The sequence below is a fragment of the Pollicipes pollicipes genome, unplaced genomic scaffold (genome assembly GCF_011947565.3).
Source record: "Pollicipes pollicipes isolate AB1234 unplaced genomic scaffold, Ppol_2.1 Scaffold_7261;HRSCAF=8764_pilon_pilon_pilon, whole genome shotgun sequence".
Classification (NCBI taxonomy): Eukaryota; Metazoa; Arthropoda; class Thecostraca; order Pollicipedomorpha; family Pollicipedidae; genus Pollicipes; species Pollicipes pollicipes.
In genome coordinates, this window is record NW_023597054.1 from 48,842,078 (window position 1) to 48,857,398 (window position 15,321).

The 15,321-nt window shown below is 51.6% G+C and overlaps 1 protein-coding gene and 1 long non-coding RNA gene across 4 annotated transcripts in view; both read left to right on the forward strand.

Moving 5' to 3' along the window:
- The window catches only part of RpL4 (ribosomal protein L4), a 66,380-nt gene extending 58,489 nt beyond the window's left edge, over positions 1-7,891 (forward strand). Inside the window, exons 1-5 of one of the 2 annotated variants that reach the window (XM_037235906.1) lie at positions 2,773-2,855; positions 4,753-5,515; positions 5,821-5,971; positions 6,153-6,309; positions 7,699-7,891. In XM_037235906.1, the coding sequence (XP_037091801.1) occupies positions 2,853-2,855; positions 4,753-5,515; positions 5,821-5,971; positions 6,153-6,309; positions 7,699-7,839 (1,215 nt within the window). In that variant the 5' untranslated portion in view covers positions 2,773-2,852 and the 3' untranslated portion in view covers positions 7,840-7,891. Of the gene's footprint in view, positions 1-2,772; positions 2,856-4,752; positions 5,516-5,820; positions 5,972-6,152; positions 6,310-7,698 lie in introns of those variants that run through there. The other variant, XM_037235907.1, reaches the window with a different exon arrangement.
- A 1,064-nt stretch (positions 7,892-8,955) lies between these two features.
- Positions 8,956-12,289, forward strand: LOC119111990 (uncharacterized). 2 transcript variants are annotated; one of them, XR_005095653.1, is made up of 6 exons: positions 8,956-9,090; positions 9,274-9,358; positions 9,536-9,600; positions 10,870-10,931; positions 11,435-11,553; positions 12,048-12,289. It is a non-coding gene; the product is annotated as an uncharacterized LOC119111990 (long non-coding RNA). The 2 variants fall into 2 exon arrangements; XR_005095654.1 differs by having other exon boundaries at positions 9,277-9,358.
- Positions 12,290-15,321: the final 3,032 nt, after the last annotated feature.

The window sequence follows — 15,321 nt, forward strand, 5'->3', positions numbered from 1 at the left end:
TATGGTATATCACATCCATCGAACGGAAGTTTACGTGCGACTCAGGCTAGCAACAACAATTTAATAATGAGCATTCATAACACATGCATTTTCAACACCACAGTTCCAGCAAGCTGATTCTCACCCTTGTTTTTACCGTGCATTTGTATGCATCCAATTGAAGCAGTTTGCTTCTAGCACCATACCATTGAAAAATTGGTCAATGTGAATTGTTCATTTTGAGTTGGTGGACATCATTAGATATTGTTAAGCATTATTGATCATGATTTTATTGGTTACAATTGTTGATGCCATGGCATAGTTGAACTAAAATATGTGGTATGACGCCAACTTCAGATCAAAATTTTCGTCCGCCACTCATGAGTCACGCAAAAATCGCAGCATCAGAAGCGCGGTACCGTTTTGCTCGGGGATGCTGTGCTGTACATCAAAAAGAGAAAAAAACATTAGAATAATGTGTGCTGTGTAATGTTACCGAGTGGCTTGGCCCCTCAAGCCCCGTAACGAGATTTGTGAATGTGACCGGATTTTTATCGCCCGTTAAACACACGTCTATATGTTTGTAACGTAGCGCAGTGTACCCACTAGCACTAGACCACTCCTCCCCTCGTATTAAAAAGTCGTGTTTGCGCTCACCGTCAGATCAAAACTGTAACTGCTAGGTGGACGAACGATGTAACACACTTTACACGCCCAGGACCATGAAACATGCAAAGGTTGAGATGAAAAGCTTCGGAGAGCACGAGAATGACCTTAGACCTCATGCCTGACCTGACCCTGTCTCCCTACCTCAAGCAACCGAAAATACGTGCCGCCGTCCATGACCGCCTTTGAGGAGTGCCTTCATCACTTACGGTGACCTTTAGGGGCGTGCCTTTACTTTCGCATCCGAGCGGGGTTGAACTGAATGCTATTGTTTATTATGCGAAGATTTAAAACAGAAACTGACTCTCGTAAAATGGGCTAAATCCGTTAAAAATGGATAACAGGTTTTTAAGCTCTCGGCTCGGTCCCTTCAATCATTAAAAGATTAAACCCCTGAGTGATGGCAATATGTCTTTGAGGTCTTGGCTCCGTCCCCTCAATAGTTAAAAAGTAACACCACTGCATGAAAGTGCTGCAGCACTTTTTACACCGGAGCCCTGTTATAAAGAGGCTTTATGTAATATATGATCGCGGTGTGGTGTGCGAGTGGTGCGCAAAACTTTTGGTGTGCATTTGGCATTGTGACACATTTTTTTTAAAAAACACTTTAAACTATTGCACGTCATGGCGTTACAAATGCACATCGACTGATATCGGCGTGGGATTGGAGATAAAAGCAGACGGCTTCAATGTAATGCGTAGAGGTGCCCAGAAAAAAAACAAGGGTAGAGACAGAATTGTTATCATTGTGATGCAGAAGATACGTGTGTCCATTAATGGGGCACCTTGGCCCGTACTCAATGGAGACTCCAGATGGAGAGACCATGTGGCCATGACCCCCCCCCCCTTCTCGCCCTGGGCCGTAGGGGCACCAAAGTCTCATGGTGAAGGAGCGCCAAAGTCTCATGGTTAAAGACATCCATATCAAATTCATTTTCAAGAGACACCGAATTTTAGGAGCACTACAAATGGCCCCACATCTTCATTTTCGAGAGGCACACAAGTCTAAGGACACTACATTGGGCAAAAATGTGATTCTCAGGGGACATCAATTTCAGGGGCACAGCAATGTTGCGACTCTCCACCTGACAGAATCCTGCACTGGTCCCTCGTGCTATGGGCACCAATACACTTATTTCGGAACACCACAGCCTTAACTTTAAACAGGCGCTATGCCTCAGCGGGCCATTTAAAGGGCTCAGAACATTGATTTTAAACAACAGCCACAATCCAAGATCGCCACAGTTGCCGTACCTTGCGCTGCCTGGACATGATTCTAATCGGCCCGTTCTACAAAGTGGTCAAAGATCTTCATTTCCAGTATCATAATATTTTTTTTTTTTTTTGCATTGGCTTACATGCAAAAGGCACTACAAGCTGTGGCGGACCTAGAGGGGAGGGCCATGGGCCATTGTCCCTCCTTCTTGGGCCCCCATGAGGTTTCGGTGCCCCGAAGAGGCCAACCCACATCTCCCGGTGAAGAGCATGGAAACCTTCATTTCGGAACCAACCACATGACCTACATTTTCACGGAGGCGCCAAATGGCAGTGGCCCGTACCACAAGGGCACGGAATCTTGGATCTCGAGTCATAAAATTTCAGGGACATCATAATCCGAGCCGGAGGACTATCAAGAGAGTTTTGTGTTTGTATTCACATTTGTGTAGCTGTGTTTCTCCTTCACGTGGAGCCATGCAGACCTATTCTATCAAGCCTACACCCCAGCGAATCGCAACTAGGGCTCACTTGGGTGTGCTGGCAAAGTCACCCGGCACCGCAACCTGTTTCCGCTCTTTGTTGTCTTTTTTCCTACACTTTGGCTTTTCTTTTTGTCTTAAAGTAGCGCTAATTAGCCGTTTGCTCACATCACATGTCTGTTCTAAATATCGAATCTTCTTAACTGCCTGCTCCCGATCCAAGGTTGTCAAAACCCATTTAGTGGCCAATACTTATAGTGCTGCGATTCATGTCCAATGGCTTGAAGGCTTAATAGCGTAAAACTTTTTGCCAGCTTTAAGTTGAAAAACAGACATATTATAGTAATTTTTTATTCAAGATGCTGATACATTTATTAAACAATAATGTAATTTATCAATCAGCAAGTTCACTTTAATTCTAATCACGAGCTACTTCATCTCTACAGTCGCAACTTCCTTTTGTGTGTCGGCAGAGTCGGGGGCTGGGTGTCCCCAGGACGATTCATCAGCATGGTGAGTTATGACAGTCGGAGCGTGTCCTACACTTCATTTATTGATTATGTACTCCTGTTTCTACTTTTCAAGCGTCCTGATTTCTCCAGTAGCTGCGGTTGGGCGCTCTACGACGGTTAGATGGAAGCGGCCGAGAGCCCCAATAAATAACTTGATGCTTTAGTGCCTTAACCTGATCTGTCGGATGTATTCGCAGGCCTGGTCGGGATGTATTTTTGTTAAGAATGTGCTGCCTGACCTTAATACTGGTTTGGCTTGAAAATACCAAATGCTGGTTTTGTTCACCGGATGGTCCTCGCGCATCCGCTCCCGCACGCAACTACACGCCCAATGTCTGTCTTCATGTTGTCTGCCAGGCATGTGCAGTATGGTTCCATGTATAAATACTGGCAAGGTCCAAGTTGTGTGCATGATAGTAGAAGGATGTTTCCAAAAATTTTAGGCCAGCTGTTGCATCTGCACAGCATATTGCATGGATATGTGCACAACATGTGCTTGTGCTTCAGTGCACCAAGCTCAGACCATGCTGAATTATGCAGAATTGTAAGTTATTTTGTGTGAGAGAATGTTTTTGGAGTGTGCTTGCCTGAAAATACCTTGCAACCTAATGCCTGAAAGCTGCGCACTGTACTGGTGTCAGAGGTGACCATGTGTTTACATTAACATCAAGCTTGCACTCAAAATTTCCATCCAAAGACAATTAAGGATAAATGGTTCAGTGAGCTGCCTGAATGTAGGCTGAGCTACCCTTATTTAGTTTTAACTCCCATTTCAAGAGTTTGTGCCCACTTTTGCTATCAGGAGGTCCCTGATATGTGTGGTATGTGAAAGCAGAAAATGGGCTTCTCAGGTCTTTTACTTAAGGAGTAATGACAGATGTTTTAACTTGTCTTTGTTCAGCATAACAATGAAGGGATACCAAGAATATGTTGGGAAATGAAGTGGGTATTTATAGTCATAGTGTGGATTGACTTGCAGCTTGCATGCTATTTAGCTTATGTGAGGAATGTGTAATTGGAGGTCTCAGTGATGTACGCCAGTTGTTGCAATCAAAGGAGACTGCTATGCTGCAGGTCATCAGAGCAGGTACATCCATGAAAATGCATCCTAATAGGCTTCAGTTTAGACCCTGAAAGAATGGCCTGTCAGATCACTTTTTGGCTTTTTGGTAGCTTTTCATGAATGCAACATGCTGCAGCATGCATTATCAGACTGTAAAAGAAAACTACACATAATTGTAGCTAGTTGGGTTGTTGGGGAGAGTCAGGAACATCTAGTCAAAATGTTTGTTGGCAATGTTTTGGTGACAGCCATGAAAATAGTACATTACTGCAGTCATTATTTGAAACATAAGTTTTAGATGTGAGTAATTAAAATTCAGCATTAATTTTCAGGCATGCTCTCCCATACCAGAACCCTATCCACTGCACTGCGGCACGGAGTGCTATTTGGGAAATGAGCGTGGGTTGGTAACATGGGCAAGTTTTTCTTTTTTAGAATGGGAGTTTCTCACGCATCAAGCCATCTCAAGCTCCCATAGTGTCTGGCCCACCAGCTGTGTTTCAGGCTTTGAGCTACATGTTGGTGTTTGGTACCTGATTTATATTGTCATGTACATAACTTGCACAAGGCAGTTTTTGGACACAATATTGATCAATTGTCATGACTAGCATACCACTGTCCAAGGTCTTGGACAGTTGTTATGCATACAGATTTCCATTTGACATGTAAAATACATGAATATGAGAATGTTACACATATGACATAACTCATCAGGCCATTCCACATCAGCAAATATTCACTTCATTTACATACATGCTGCATGAGTTGCACACAGTATGTTTGTGGTTCAGAGTGACCCTCTAGCTGAGCAGTCACTTTTCCCGTCCATTGGCAGGCGTTAGCACGCCCCCTGATCACCGTCTACGACGAGAAGAATGAGAAGACCGGCGGGACCATCTCGCTGCCGGCCGTGTTCCGGGCGCCCATCCGGCCGGATGTGGTCAACTTCGTCCACCAGAACATGTCGAAGAACGCCCGGCAGCCCTACTGCGTGAGCCGGCTGGCCGGCCACCAGACGTCGGCCGAGTCGTGGGGCACGGGCCGCGCCGTGGCACGTATTCCGCGTGTGCGCGGTGGCGGCACCCACCGCTCCGGCCAGGGCGCGTTCGGCAACATGTGCCGCGGTGGCCGCCGGTTCGCGCCCACCAAGCAATGGCGCCGCTGGCACCGCAAGATCAGCGTCAACATGAAGCGCTACGCCATCTGCTCGGCCGTGGCCGCCTCCGGCGTGCCGGGCCTCGTCATGTCCAAGGGCCACATGATCCAGGAGACGAGCGAGGTGCCGCTGGTGGTCAGCGACAAGGTGCAGGAGTTCACCACCACCAAGCAGGCCGTGAGCTTCCTGCGCAGCACCAACTCCTGGCCCGACATCCAGAAGGTGTACAAGTCGCAGCGCACGCGCGCCGGCAAGGGCAAGCTGCGCAACCGGCGCCGCGTCCAGCGCAAGGGCCCCATCGTGGTCTTTGCCAAGGACCAGGGCTTGAGCCTGGCCTTCAGGAACATCCCTGGTATCGACACCATAAACGTGGATTGCCTGAACCTGTTGAAGCTGGCGCCCGGTGGCCACGTCGGCCGCTTCTGCATCTGGACCGAGTCCGGTACGTTCGGGGGAAATAAGACGTGGTCCGGGTGATGCCTGCGGTCAGCTAGTTGGAAATCTATGCAGTCATGGGTGTTTGTTGAGTCAGCCAAAGTTGTTGTCCTGCTGGTCGTTTTTCTCACACCCTTTGCAGCTGTTTTATGGCTTCCCGAGAACTGCCGCCTCGCTCGCTGCGAATGATGACTCCTGCTTGTGTCCGGGCCAATGAGAGTACCTTGATTAGGAAACAAGCTCTGATTTACTCTTTCGACGCGCCGCAGTACGATTGCCGTCAATTCCTTACGACGGTGTGCCTGTTCACAGCTTTCAAGCAGCTGGACGCCCTGTATGGCACGTGGCGTGCGCCCTCCACCCTGAAGAAGGGTTTCAACCTCCCCATGACCAAGATGACCAACACCGACCTTGCCTCTCTGCTGAAGGCACCTGAGATTCTCAAAGTCTGCAGGAAGCCCAAGTACGTCCAATTGCAGTGCCCACTGCCTCCATTTCACGGTAACGCCACGACAACATGATGATTAAGTTGTCAGACCATGTGTGACGATCACCACTTGCCCTCTCTGAAGCTGCTACCGGGCCCCGCCGCAGCCGTGATCCCGGCCCCGCGCGCTAACCCGAGCCCCCCGTCGCCTCCGCAGTAAGGTGCTGGTGAAGCGGCAGGCCAAGCGGAACCCGCTGCGCAACATGCACGCCATGCTCAGCCTCAACCCGTACGCGGCCGTGATGAAGCAGGCCGCGCTGGCGGAGGAGAAGAAGGTGACGGATCTGAAGGCGGCTCGCCAGCAGCGCTCCAAGGTACGCCGGACGCAGCGACGGGTGGCGGCTGTCTCGGCAGCCGAAAGATAGGTTGTGGCAGCTGATGAACCAGGTCGTGTGTGGCCGATTTGTGTATCCACTGCTTGGTCATTCCATTCAGCTAGTCAGAATAGCAATCACTGGGGAGAGGGGCGGGAAGGGGGGGGGGGGGGGGCAGATCTGCCCGCCGACTACCGGGACTGGCGAGATGGTGTACTCATTCCGTATCGGTGCTAGTTTTATGTAACCTTTTATGAACCGCGTGTGGGAACATGGAGATGGTCAACATAGGTCATTGGAGACACTACGTCAATTACAAGTTTGAGATAAACCGCGTGCCCTACATATGTGTGAGACTGCCACGTATGGAGGACTGGACCTTACCCTTCACATGTTAGCCTGTCAGTTTGCAAGCATTGGCGAGGTAATTAATAATGTGAAATAGCCCCCACTCTGTGGCACAGGTTGGCTGTTATCGGCTCCCAGAGACATAAGCGCCACAAAGTTTTGGATGTCATTGCATAGTGATGATTGCGTGAATGCGGGCCATGGTGGCCACAGGTCTAGTAGTTTGTGTCAAACGGGGTTCACACGGCAAAATCCATGACCCCATGCAATCATAAACCAATGTGTTGAATACCATTCACCTCAACAGGTTCATTAGCAAGGACATCAGCTATTTGCAGGAAAACAATGATCATTCAGTGAGGCGGCACATGAGGCACGCATGTGGAGCACATTTATGATGTGACCACCAGAAATTGGAGCAGACCATGTCTGGTTGAATTGAGATACAAACATCAATATACAACATTGGAAAATTGATGTTGCCAGTCCCCTTTACAGCTCCCAGTGATTAGAGTCAAGTTTGGCATATGCCCACGCACACCACCACGACCATAATTTACAGACGCGTGGGGGATGCCCGGTCCCGGCTCCGTTTTTCACCCCTCGTGTCCTTCCGCGAATTAGCCGCATCAGCTTCGGCGAATGGTTAATGACGGCGCCGTGGAGTCTGATGGAACCGAGTGGGCGATCCCGTAGCGAAAGACGCTCTCCTAAGAGTAGCGCCGGAAATGGGCGTCCCTGCGCGGCCATGCGCCGCCATGGGACAGCGGCATTTTGCTGGTCTCTTAGCGTTTACGCTGTTTAAGATGCCGAGATGCGCTGGCAGACTCCCGCTTCCTCACACGCCATCCCCCCCCCCCCGTCCCCATTTAGCGCCCGTGTTCAGCCGCTTATTGCGTTTACGTTTTCGTTCGCAAGGCGGACCTTGCAAAAACAGGCTAACGTCAAGGCTTGTTAAGTTCGATCGTTGGTCTGAACAGGCAGTTGGAGTGAGCTGGGTCCCCTGGAGTGGAGTTTTAACGTATAGCTGGCGGTTTACAGGCCCGTATTGCTGCTAAGAAACCCAAGGTCGACGCGGAGGCCGCGAAGAGGAAGCTGGCCCGCCAGGAAGCCGGCAAGAAGAAACTTGCGGCGGTGCAAGCCAAAATTGCCGCCTCCAAGGCCAAGCAGGGCAAGAAGTAATTTTGTCCCGAAGGCTGCCTGTTGCTAATAAATAAAGATATCTCCCGGACCAGAAGAGCGTTTCACGTGAAATGAAGCGAATGCGATAAGGTGTTTGCGAGAAACATCAACTTTGCCACGTCTAGTAAACTGCACTCGCACTCGCTATCACGGCTGTTTGCATATTCTTTTTGAGCTGGGTGCTGGTTTCGTTATCCTGTCTGTGACCTCTCGGCCTGGCAGCCCCGTGGCGGAGTGACCCGTCCAACGCCTGACGAGGTGAGTGGTGTGAGATGGGCGGGGCTCCTCCGTCACCATGTCCGGCCGCGGCGGCGCATCCAGTGGACGCCGATTATGCAGCCGGCGGGAGGACATTGGGGTCTCCTGTACTGCCAGATGTGGCCCTGTACCACATGTACTGCCAGATGTGGTCGCACGACCCTCGGCGGCGCAATTAGCGCAGTGAAAATTCGTGAAACTCTTTTTGGGTGTCAGTGCCTCATGGAATGAGGTTCTGACATCCATGTCCATACAGCTATTGCGTGTGACCTGCGTATTACTTTCTGATACCCGTGTGAGGAATGTACGAAAATGTGATATGATCTTATCCGATCAATGTTTGCGTTCGCACCAGCCGGGCCCGTGGACACCTCCCTCAGTGGCGAATACAGCCCGTGGCTTCGGGCCCATTCTGAGACCGAAGTCATCGTTCCGGTTCCTCCGGTCCCCGCGTATTGGCCACGGGGCACGTCCAGGGAACATCCGTCACGTTATGGGGCCAGTGATTGGCGGTGGGAGGAGAGACCTGCTATCACGACTCTGCCAATCCTCGCTCGGAGGGTCCTGTGTGAGGCTGGCCGCGCGTGTGTGTGGTCGCGTACTCCCGGTGCGATGGCGTGTTTCAGGCCAGCGGGCTGGCCTGTATGGCCCCCGGTCGGACCGGTCCAGCTGGAGCAGTAGCGGCCCCGGTGGCTGGCTGATCGCCACTCGCCCCCCCCCCCCCCCGAAGGTACGTGACGCCGCCTGCTCGTGGCATTGGTCTGGCGATGCGCGCCCGTGATTCGCTGCCCGGAATGATGAACCCTGCTTGTGTCCGGGCCAATGAGAGTACCTTGATTAGGAAACAAGCTCTGATGTCGTCCGTCCACTCTACGACACTGTGCCTGCTCTTGTGTTTTTGACCCTTTTCCGTTTTTGCAGGTGCCGCAGACAGATGCTGAGAATGCTGTTTCGCAATATGCAGACGCACTAGCTGACAGCTGACAGCGCGAGGTGCGTTTCGCTCCGGGACAGCTTGTCGAAGTCAGTGACAGATTCGGCTTCGTTGCTACATGATGATTAAGTCAGCAGACATCTGGAATGATGATTATTACTTGCCCTCTCTGAAGCACATCATCTACCACGGTGTCGTTGACAAACGCCATGTGCCTGTCACTAAGCGGTTTCTCTTTGCAGCAGTTGGCGGAAAGTATGGCGGCACACCGCCCGCCGGCGTCAGCAATGCAGAGATCAATCCACGGCGGCGCTTGCTGCCGACCTGGTGAGTTCGGTGATGGAAAATGCATGGATGTTTTGCGATCATGTACGATGATGATCCCTGCTTGTGTCCGGGCCAATGAGAGTACCTTGATTAGAGAACAAGCTCTGACGTTGATCGCCGTTAAACGGCGGCTCAGCTCCGCGCTCTGGGCTGACCCGCGCCGTGGCGTCCTTGCAGCCCCCCGCTGGTCGAGGTTCTGGGCGCCTCCCCGGCAGCTGGTGAAGCGTCAGCTGCTTGCTCAGGTACGCGATGCCGTTACCAGTGTCTTGTGAACATTTTTGGCCAACCCAGTGTTAGCATGTAATCGGGTGTTTCATCAGTTGTTAATTACGGACCAGTATAGTGTAGTCCTCGGATGGTAACGTTCTTGTCGTTTATGGAGCTCGCTGCTGTGATGTCTGCTAGTGCCAGACATTTCCCAATCCTGTTGCCGGTTCCTGGGGCAGCGACAGTTCCGGTTGACCAGAATTCCAGCTGAACGTATGACCTGCTCGGCAGCGGGCGTGCTTATACGTTGGTTATGTCTGCTGTAGTGGATCGCTGTATGGCAATGTGCTCTCCATGCCTTTAAAAAAGTAGACAACCATTGGACTCAACCTGCAGGGTTATGCGCCCTACAGTTATGAGTTGCGTGTTTCATGCAGCCAACCTGCACTGAACAATAACGGGTCGAGTACCTTCAATGATAATGATTGCACAAATCATGCGATTAAGGCAGCATGTTTCATCGATATCTGTGTTTTATTTCGCTTCTGCAGGATCGGCTGCGACTCTTAACGTAACGCATGAGTTGATCAGACCCTGACCCCATGCAGCCCTGCAAACTTTTAGTCGACTTCGATTAAGACCCGAAATATGGCCCAGTTCCTGAATCGATTCTGGTGGAGTCTGTTCCGCTTGCAACGCCCCGGCAATTGATCGGTTTTTATAATTTTGCTGAACATGAATGATAGGTCATGATTTTGTTTGGCAATGCAGTGTTATTTGTTCCATTTCGTGCACTCGGACTAGGGATATATTGCGTTATCTACCTGTATATGCTTGGGTCGACTCCCACTTCCACCTGCAAGATAATTTCAAACACGTATGTAATCCCAGCTCAAGGAAAGCGTGTGTTTCTGGGTCGATTCCACTCGAAGGCAAGGATGTGCCGGCTTTGATCTTGATTATGGAAGGAATCATTGGTTAACGTGGATTAGGTGAAACTAAAGCTAGTTTTTGTTGGTCATGGCATGGGAAGGTCAAGGCATGTGCAATGCATGTAGTCTCAACCGCCCATGCGGAAATTTCTTGTTTCATTTCCAATCAGCAAGTCCAGAAACCATTCGGCAGAGGCTCAGATGTTAGTGCATAACAACCCCAATTAGATATGCCCCCTACGTGATGATCCCTGCTTGTGTCCGGGCCAATGAGAGTACCGTGATTAGAGAACAAGCTCTGATGTCATCGCTGTGTCGTGCCGTCGTGGGTACTGTGCAGCCTTTTTCTAACTCGTGTTAATGTATTGGCAGTGCTCGTGGGGCATGGTGAAGCCGTCCTGCCTGAGCTGATGTACAAGCCTCCCCCCGTGAAGGTATGTGACAGGAGTGATACGCCGGGGCAGGGGACAGGGCCCTGTCTGCGTATCTGCCCTGTCACACATATGTGACAGGGCAGATACGCCGGCTCGGCGTATCTGCCCTGTGGCATCTTACTTCTGTGCGGTAGCCGCGCGTTGAACGTTTCAATCGAGTCGGCATTACTGTGTTCGGCAAGTTCGCGTTGCGTATTCATATCGCCTCACTGAAATTGCTGCGTATTTAAGCGTGTCATACATGACGGTGTTTCATTCTAGATTTGTTAGTTTCTAATAACAAAGACTGTAGACACGAGTTTCCCGCAATTACCGTCATGTCATGACTGGATATGTTGGGAAGTGCTCGTTCCCGCATTTGTTTTTATTCCTAAACGTTAGCACGATTGCGCTGTTTCGTGTGAATGCGCCACACGCTCCCCATCCCCAAGGAAGGCTCATCCCGATCACTGGCTGAAGTCCTGTCCAGACGCGCGCACCGAGCCGTGGCCTCCTGTTTCCAGTGCGAGAGGGACCCGGGGCGGACCGAGCGGATCGCCGCCGAGCGATCCGGGCCGTCCGTATCCGTCCTGGAATGACCGTGGGCCGACGGGTGCGGCTCGTCTTGCGTTGTTAGACTCTGGTACGTGTGAAGTGCAGCCGCCCGCCGCGACAGCGGGCAGTCGCGTTCGGTAAAGACGCTGTTCTGGGGGCTTTGTCGTGCGAGTGATTCAAATGAGTGATGACTGCTACTTGTCATCCGAAGTTGATGCGACAGCAGATAAGGGGGCATTGGGAGCAGCCTTGTCACTTTTTCTTTTTAGGCTCGCATGAGTGACTTCGGTTTTCATTTTTCGCATGAGCTTCATGAGCGGGTACACGCAGAATGCGCGGCAACTGCATCTCCGAAAAGCTTCTGAGTTCACGGTATTTGTGTCCTGTCGCCAATATACGTTGAACGTAGCTATCGCTGAGTGCGGGCGAGATGACCAGTCGGGCGCGCGTATTCCAACATGATGATTAAGTCAACAACATAACCAAGTGATGAGGTTTACTTGCCCTCTCTGACGCCGGTTACCTCACGTGAGCCCGCTGCTAGAAGGTTGCGACCCTGAGCGGCATGTATCCTGTTCGCAGACCAACCGACCAAGTTGGCCGACCGGCTCCGACCATCGCATGGCGCGGCAGCCCTGGTCGGGGGCCGCAGGGACGACTGTCGGTCCCGGGCTCAGGCCACAGCTCGGAGCGCGTGGCGCGCGCGTTTCAGTCGCGATGCTCTGTGCGAGCGTGCTGTGACTCCGCTTGTGCGTGGCGCGGTGGCGCGCTGCCGACCGTCGGTGCTGACGGCGACACAGGTCAATACATTGGTGACGAGCCGAGCTGCTTGTGTGGCCGAATCTACCCCACAGATCGGCGTGCTCCCCTGTACGCGGCCACCAGCTGGCTCGCTGTGCGGGTGCCTTGCCCTGTGTACGGCTGTGAGGCTGCCTGGTCTCAGGCTAGTTCACGTTTGCCAGGACCGTTTGCGTAGCATGTAGATATTTGCTTGACAGCACTGCAGCGAAGGAGACTCCGCCTGCCAGCTACAGTTTGATTCTGGTGCTTAGCGACGCAGCACAACTCAGTCGGATCCAATTCCGCTCGAGGGGGGTATGTCCAAGATCCGGAATCTACTCCGTTGAAGTAAAGGCGCCGACAACAGTCGGACAGTGAGCTGTAAGCAGCGTGTTTCATGTATGTAAGGCCTTGCGCTTCTGGCTTTTTGACATCAATTAGGCTCTCATAATTGTATGAAGGTGTTCTTTGAACGGATGTGTCGATTAGTGCGGCTGAGCACTGTTCTAAGTTTTATGGGACGCGTATACTAGCGTGACTAAAAAACTATCATACCGAACTATGTCGTGCGCGAGCTTCTGGCGGTGGTGCGACAGCTGGACGATATGTTTAACGTTGTCCTTTTTGTTCGGTTTTTGGTCGTTCCTCCTCCGGAGAACCATTGGCCTCTGCGGAAAAGGAATGAGTGGGGTGGTTGGTTATTCTGTCAGACTCTTTAAGTAGTAATGTAGCCGTCCATTTTTTGAAAACAGAACGCGTCTTAGCTAACCAGATTATGCGCCTTATTGCGTTCCTCGCACAAATCGGGAAGCGTGTTTTCGGTTGGGTACCTGGACAAGCCGGCATTACTGGGAACGAGAAGGCGGACACTGCGGCATGGGAGAAAGCCGGAGACTCTTCCCAAGCGCCGCTCTCTGGCTCCAGGCAGATGCCGTCAAAGGTAGACGAGCGGCAGTTATCTCATCGCGACAGTAGAAAAGAGGAAGTCTGCGTGTGCCGCATCCACGTAGGTCGCAGATGCGGGGATACATTGTTTTCTCCCATCAGCGGGGCAGACACCGGAATGTCCTCGCTGTAGTCACGCGCCGCCCGTCGCTCGCATCCTCGTGCAGCGCCCACACTGCCACGGGGCGCTATGGCCGCCTCGGCCGTCAAAGGCAGCGCAAATCTTCCTCGCGTTCACTCAGGCGAGGACCTCAACATCGACGTGGAAGCAGTTATTGCATTTCTTGACGACAATGACTTCACGATCATCTCACCTTGACGCCATCTGGCGCCGCATGACGCTGGCTGAAAGCGCCCCAGCGTACTTCCCTTCCACTGCGCGTGTCGCGACCGGTCATCTTGTAAGCTGTGCTTTTTTGGAACGCTTCAGAAACCTACAACAGCGACATTATATAATATAACATGGCATAGTTCTGCACAACAACTACGTAGTGAAACGCTTCAGAAACCGACAACAGCAACATTATATAATATAACACGACATAGTCTGCACAGCCATACTTTAGGCGCAAAGTGGCGGCGGCTGTTGAGTGCCCTTAAGCCCAAATAACAACTGTGGCCCTGGCCTTTTGTGTAGTATAGACATTGGCTTCAGCTACGGTGTGAGCCGTGCGATGCCGATCTCATGCCGAGCCTGATGTGCCGTGCTGATTAACCGGAAATGCAATGCGAATAATGGTCAATGAATGCGATGTTCGTCATGTAGCATCCCGTCCCGTGGTGTACTCCTTTCATCGGTGTGTGTGTGGGGGGGGGGGGGGGGGTCCCACCGCTCCTTCCCGGGCAGGGCAGTGGGCCGGGCAGAAAGTGGATGACAGCCGCTGAATTTGTTGACGTGTTTTGTGACAAGGCTCGGTATTTTTCGCTGCTCAACCTTCCCCTCAACCATTTGGCGAAGCTTCACCTATGATTTGATGATCAAAGGCCATATTGCGCTCGTAACGGCTGTTAAGGGCTGTGCTAAGTTTTAACTTACAAGCAGTAAATACACCTGAAAACTGTCTCCTAGAAATAAAAACTGGTATGAGTGTAACAGCGAAGAGCCGCTTCCCAGCAGGTTACGATGAGTCAGGCATGACGCCTGTCGCCCAAAATGACGCAATCATCCCTCCTTGAAATGTTAACAGGAGCACAGCACATAATAAAACTGTCAAAGGTGCACCGCACTTAGGGCGTTGAGGTCGCCCGCCATCGCAAAACATGCAGCTGTCTGGCGAAGTATGGCCAATGAGCGGGCGGCACAGAACGACCTCTACACCAAGCCGTTCGCGACCTAGCTAGCCCAAGGTCCAACAGTGGCTTTGTCGTCCTTAGGTGGTTAGTGGGGTCGTCGCCCAAGCAGCGTTGTCGTTTGCTTTTTTGTTAAGTAAGCTGTGATTACTGGGTAGAAGTTCCTAGCTGGAAGCGGAAAAACGCGTGCAAAACGCACGAGTGGCCCGCTTTGCGGCGGCGGCGGCGGCGGCGGCTCGTTGCCCACTAATCCGACATAGCTTGAAATCCAGCATAGCACTGCAGTTTTCGCCACACCGATCAAGTATGTCAAACGAGTACGAACGTCCCGTAAAAACGGACACTGAAGGTAAAATGTCTTGACCCATGGCTGCTGAGACAGCATAGGCGGATCCTGGGAGGGGTGGGGGGGGGGGGCCCGGGGCCATGACCCCCCCCCAAAAAAAAACTCTGAGAGTATGTTTTGGCCCCCCAAAAACATTCTCAGAACTTCATAAATGTTTCGTCTACTTACCATCTGTTTTAACTGTTTTACCTGTTTTGTTTTAATTTCTGTTTAAGATTCAAACGCATTTCGGTGCTTGAATGGTATCCCTACTAGGTACTCGCGAGATGCACCATGCACTGGAACTCGGATCCCACACCTGCCAGCTGGCGACGAACGGTTGCCCCCCCCCCCCCCCCCAACTCCAGGCTAGATCCGCCCCTGTGAGGCAGTCAGATACGACCAAGCGTAGGTAATCACATGATATCGCCACCATTCTGTGTCTCTGGTGTCGGCCGTATTTTTCTGGGAACGACGAAGTGCTCAAAAACACTTCTGTTCACCCGAGGAAAGTAA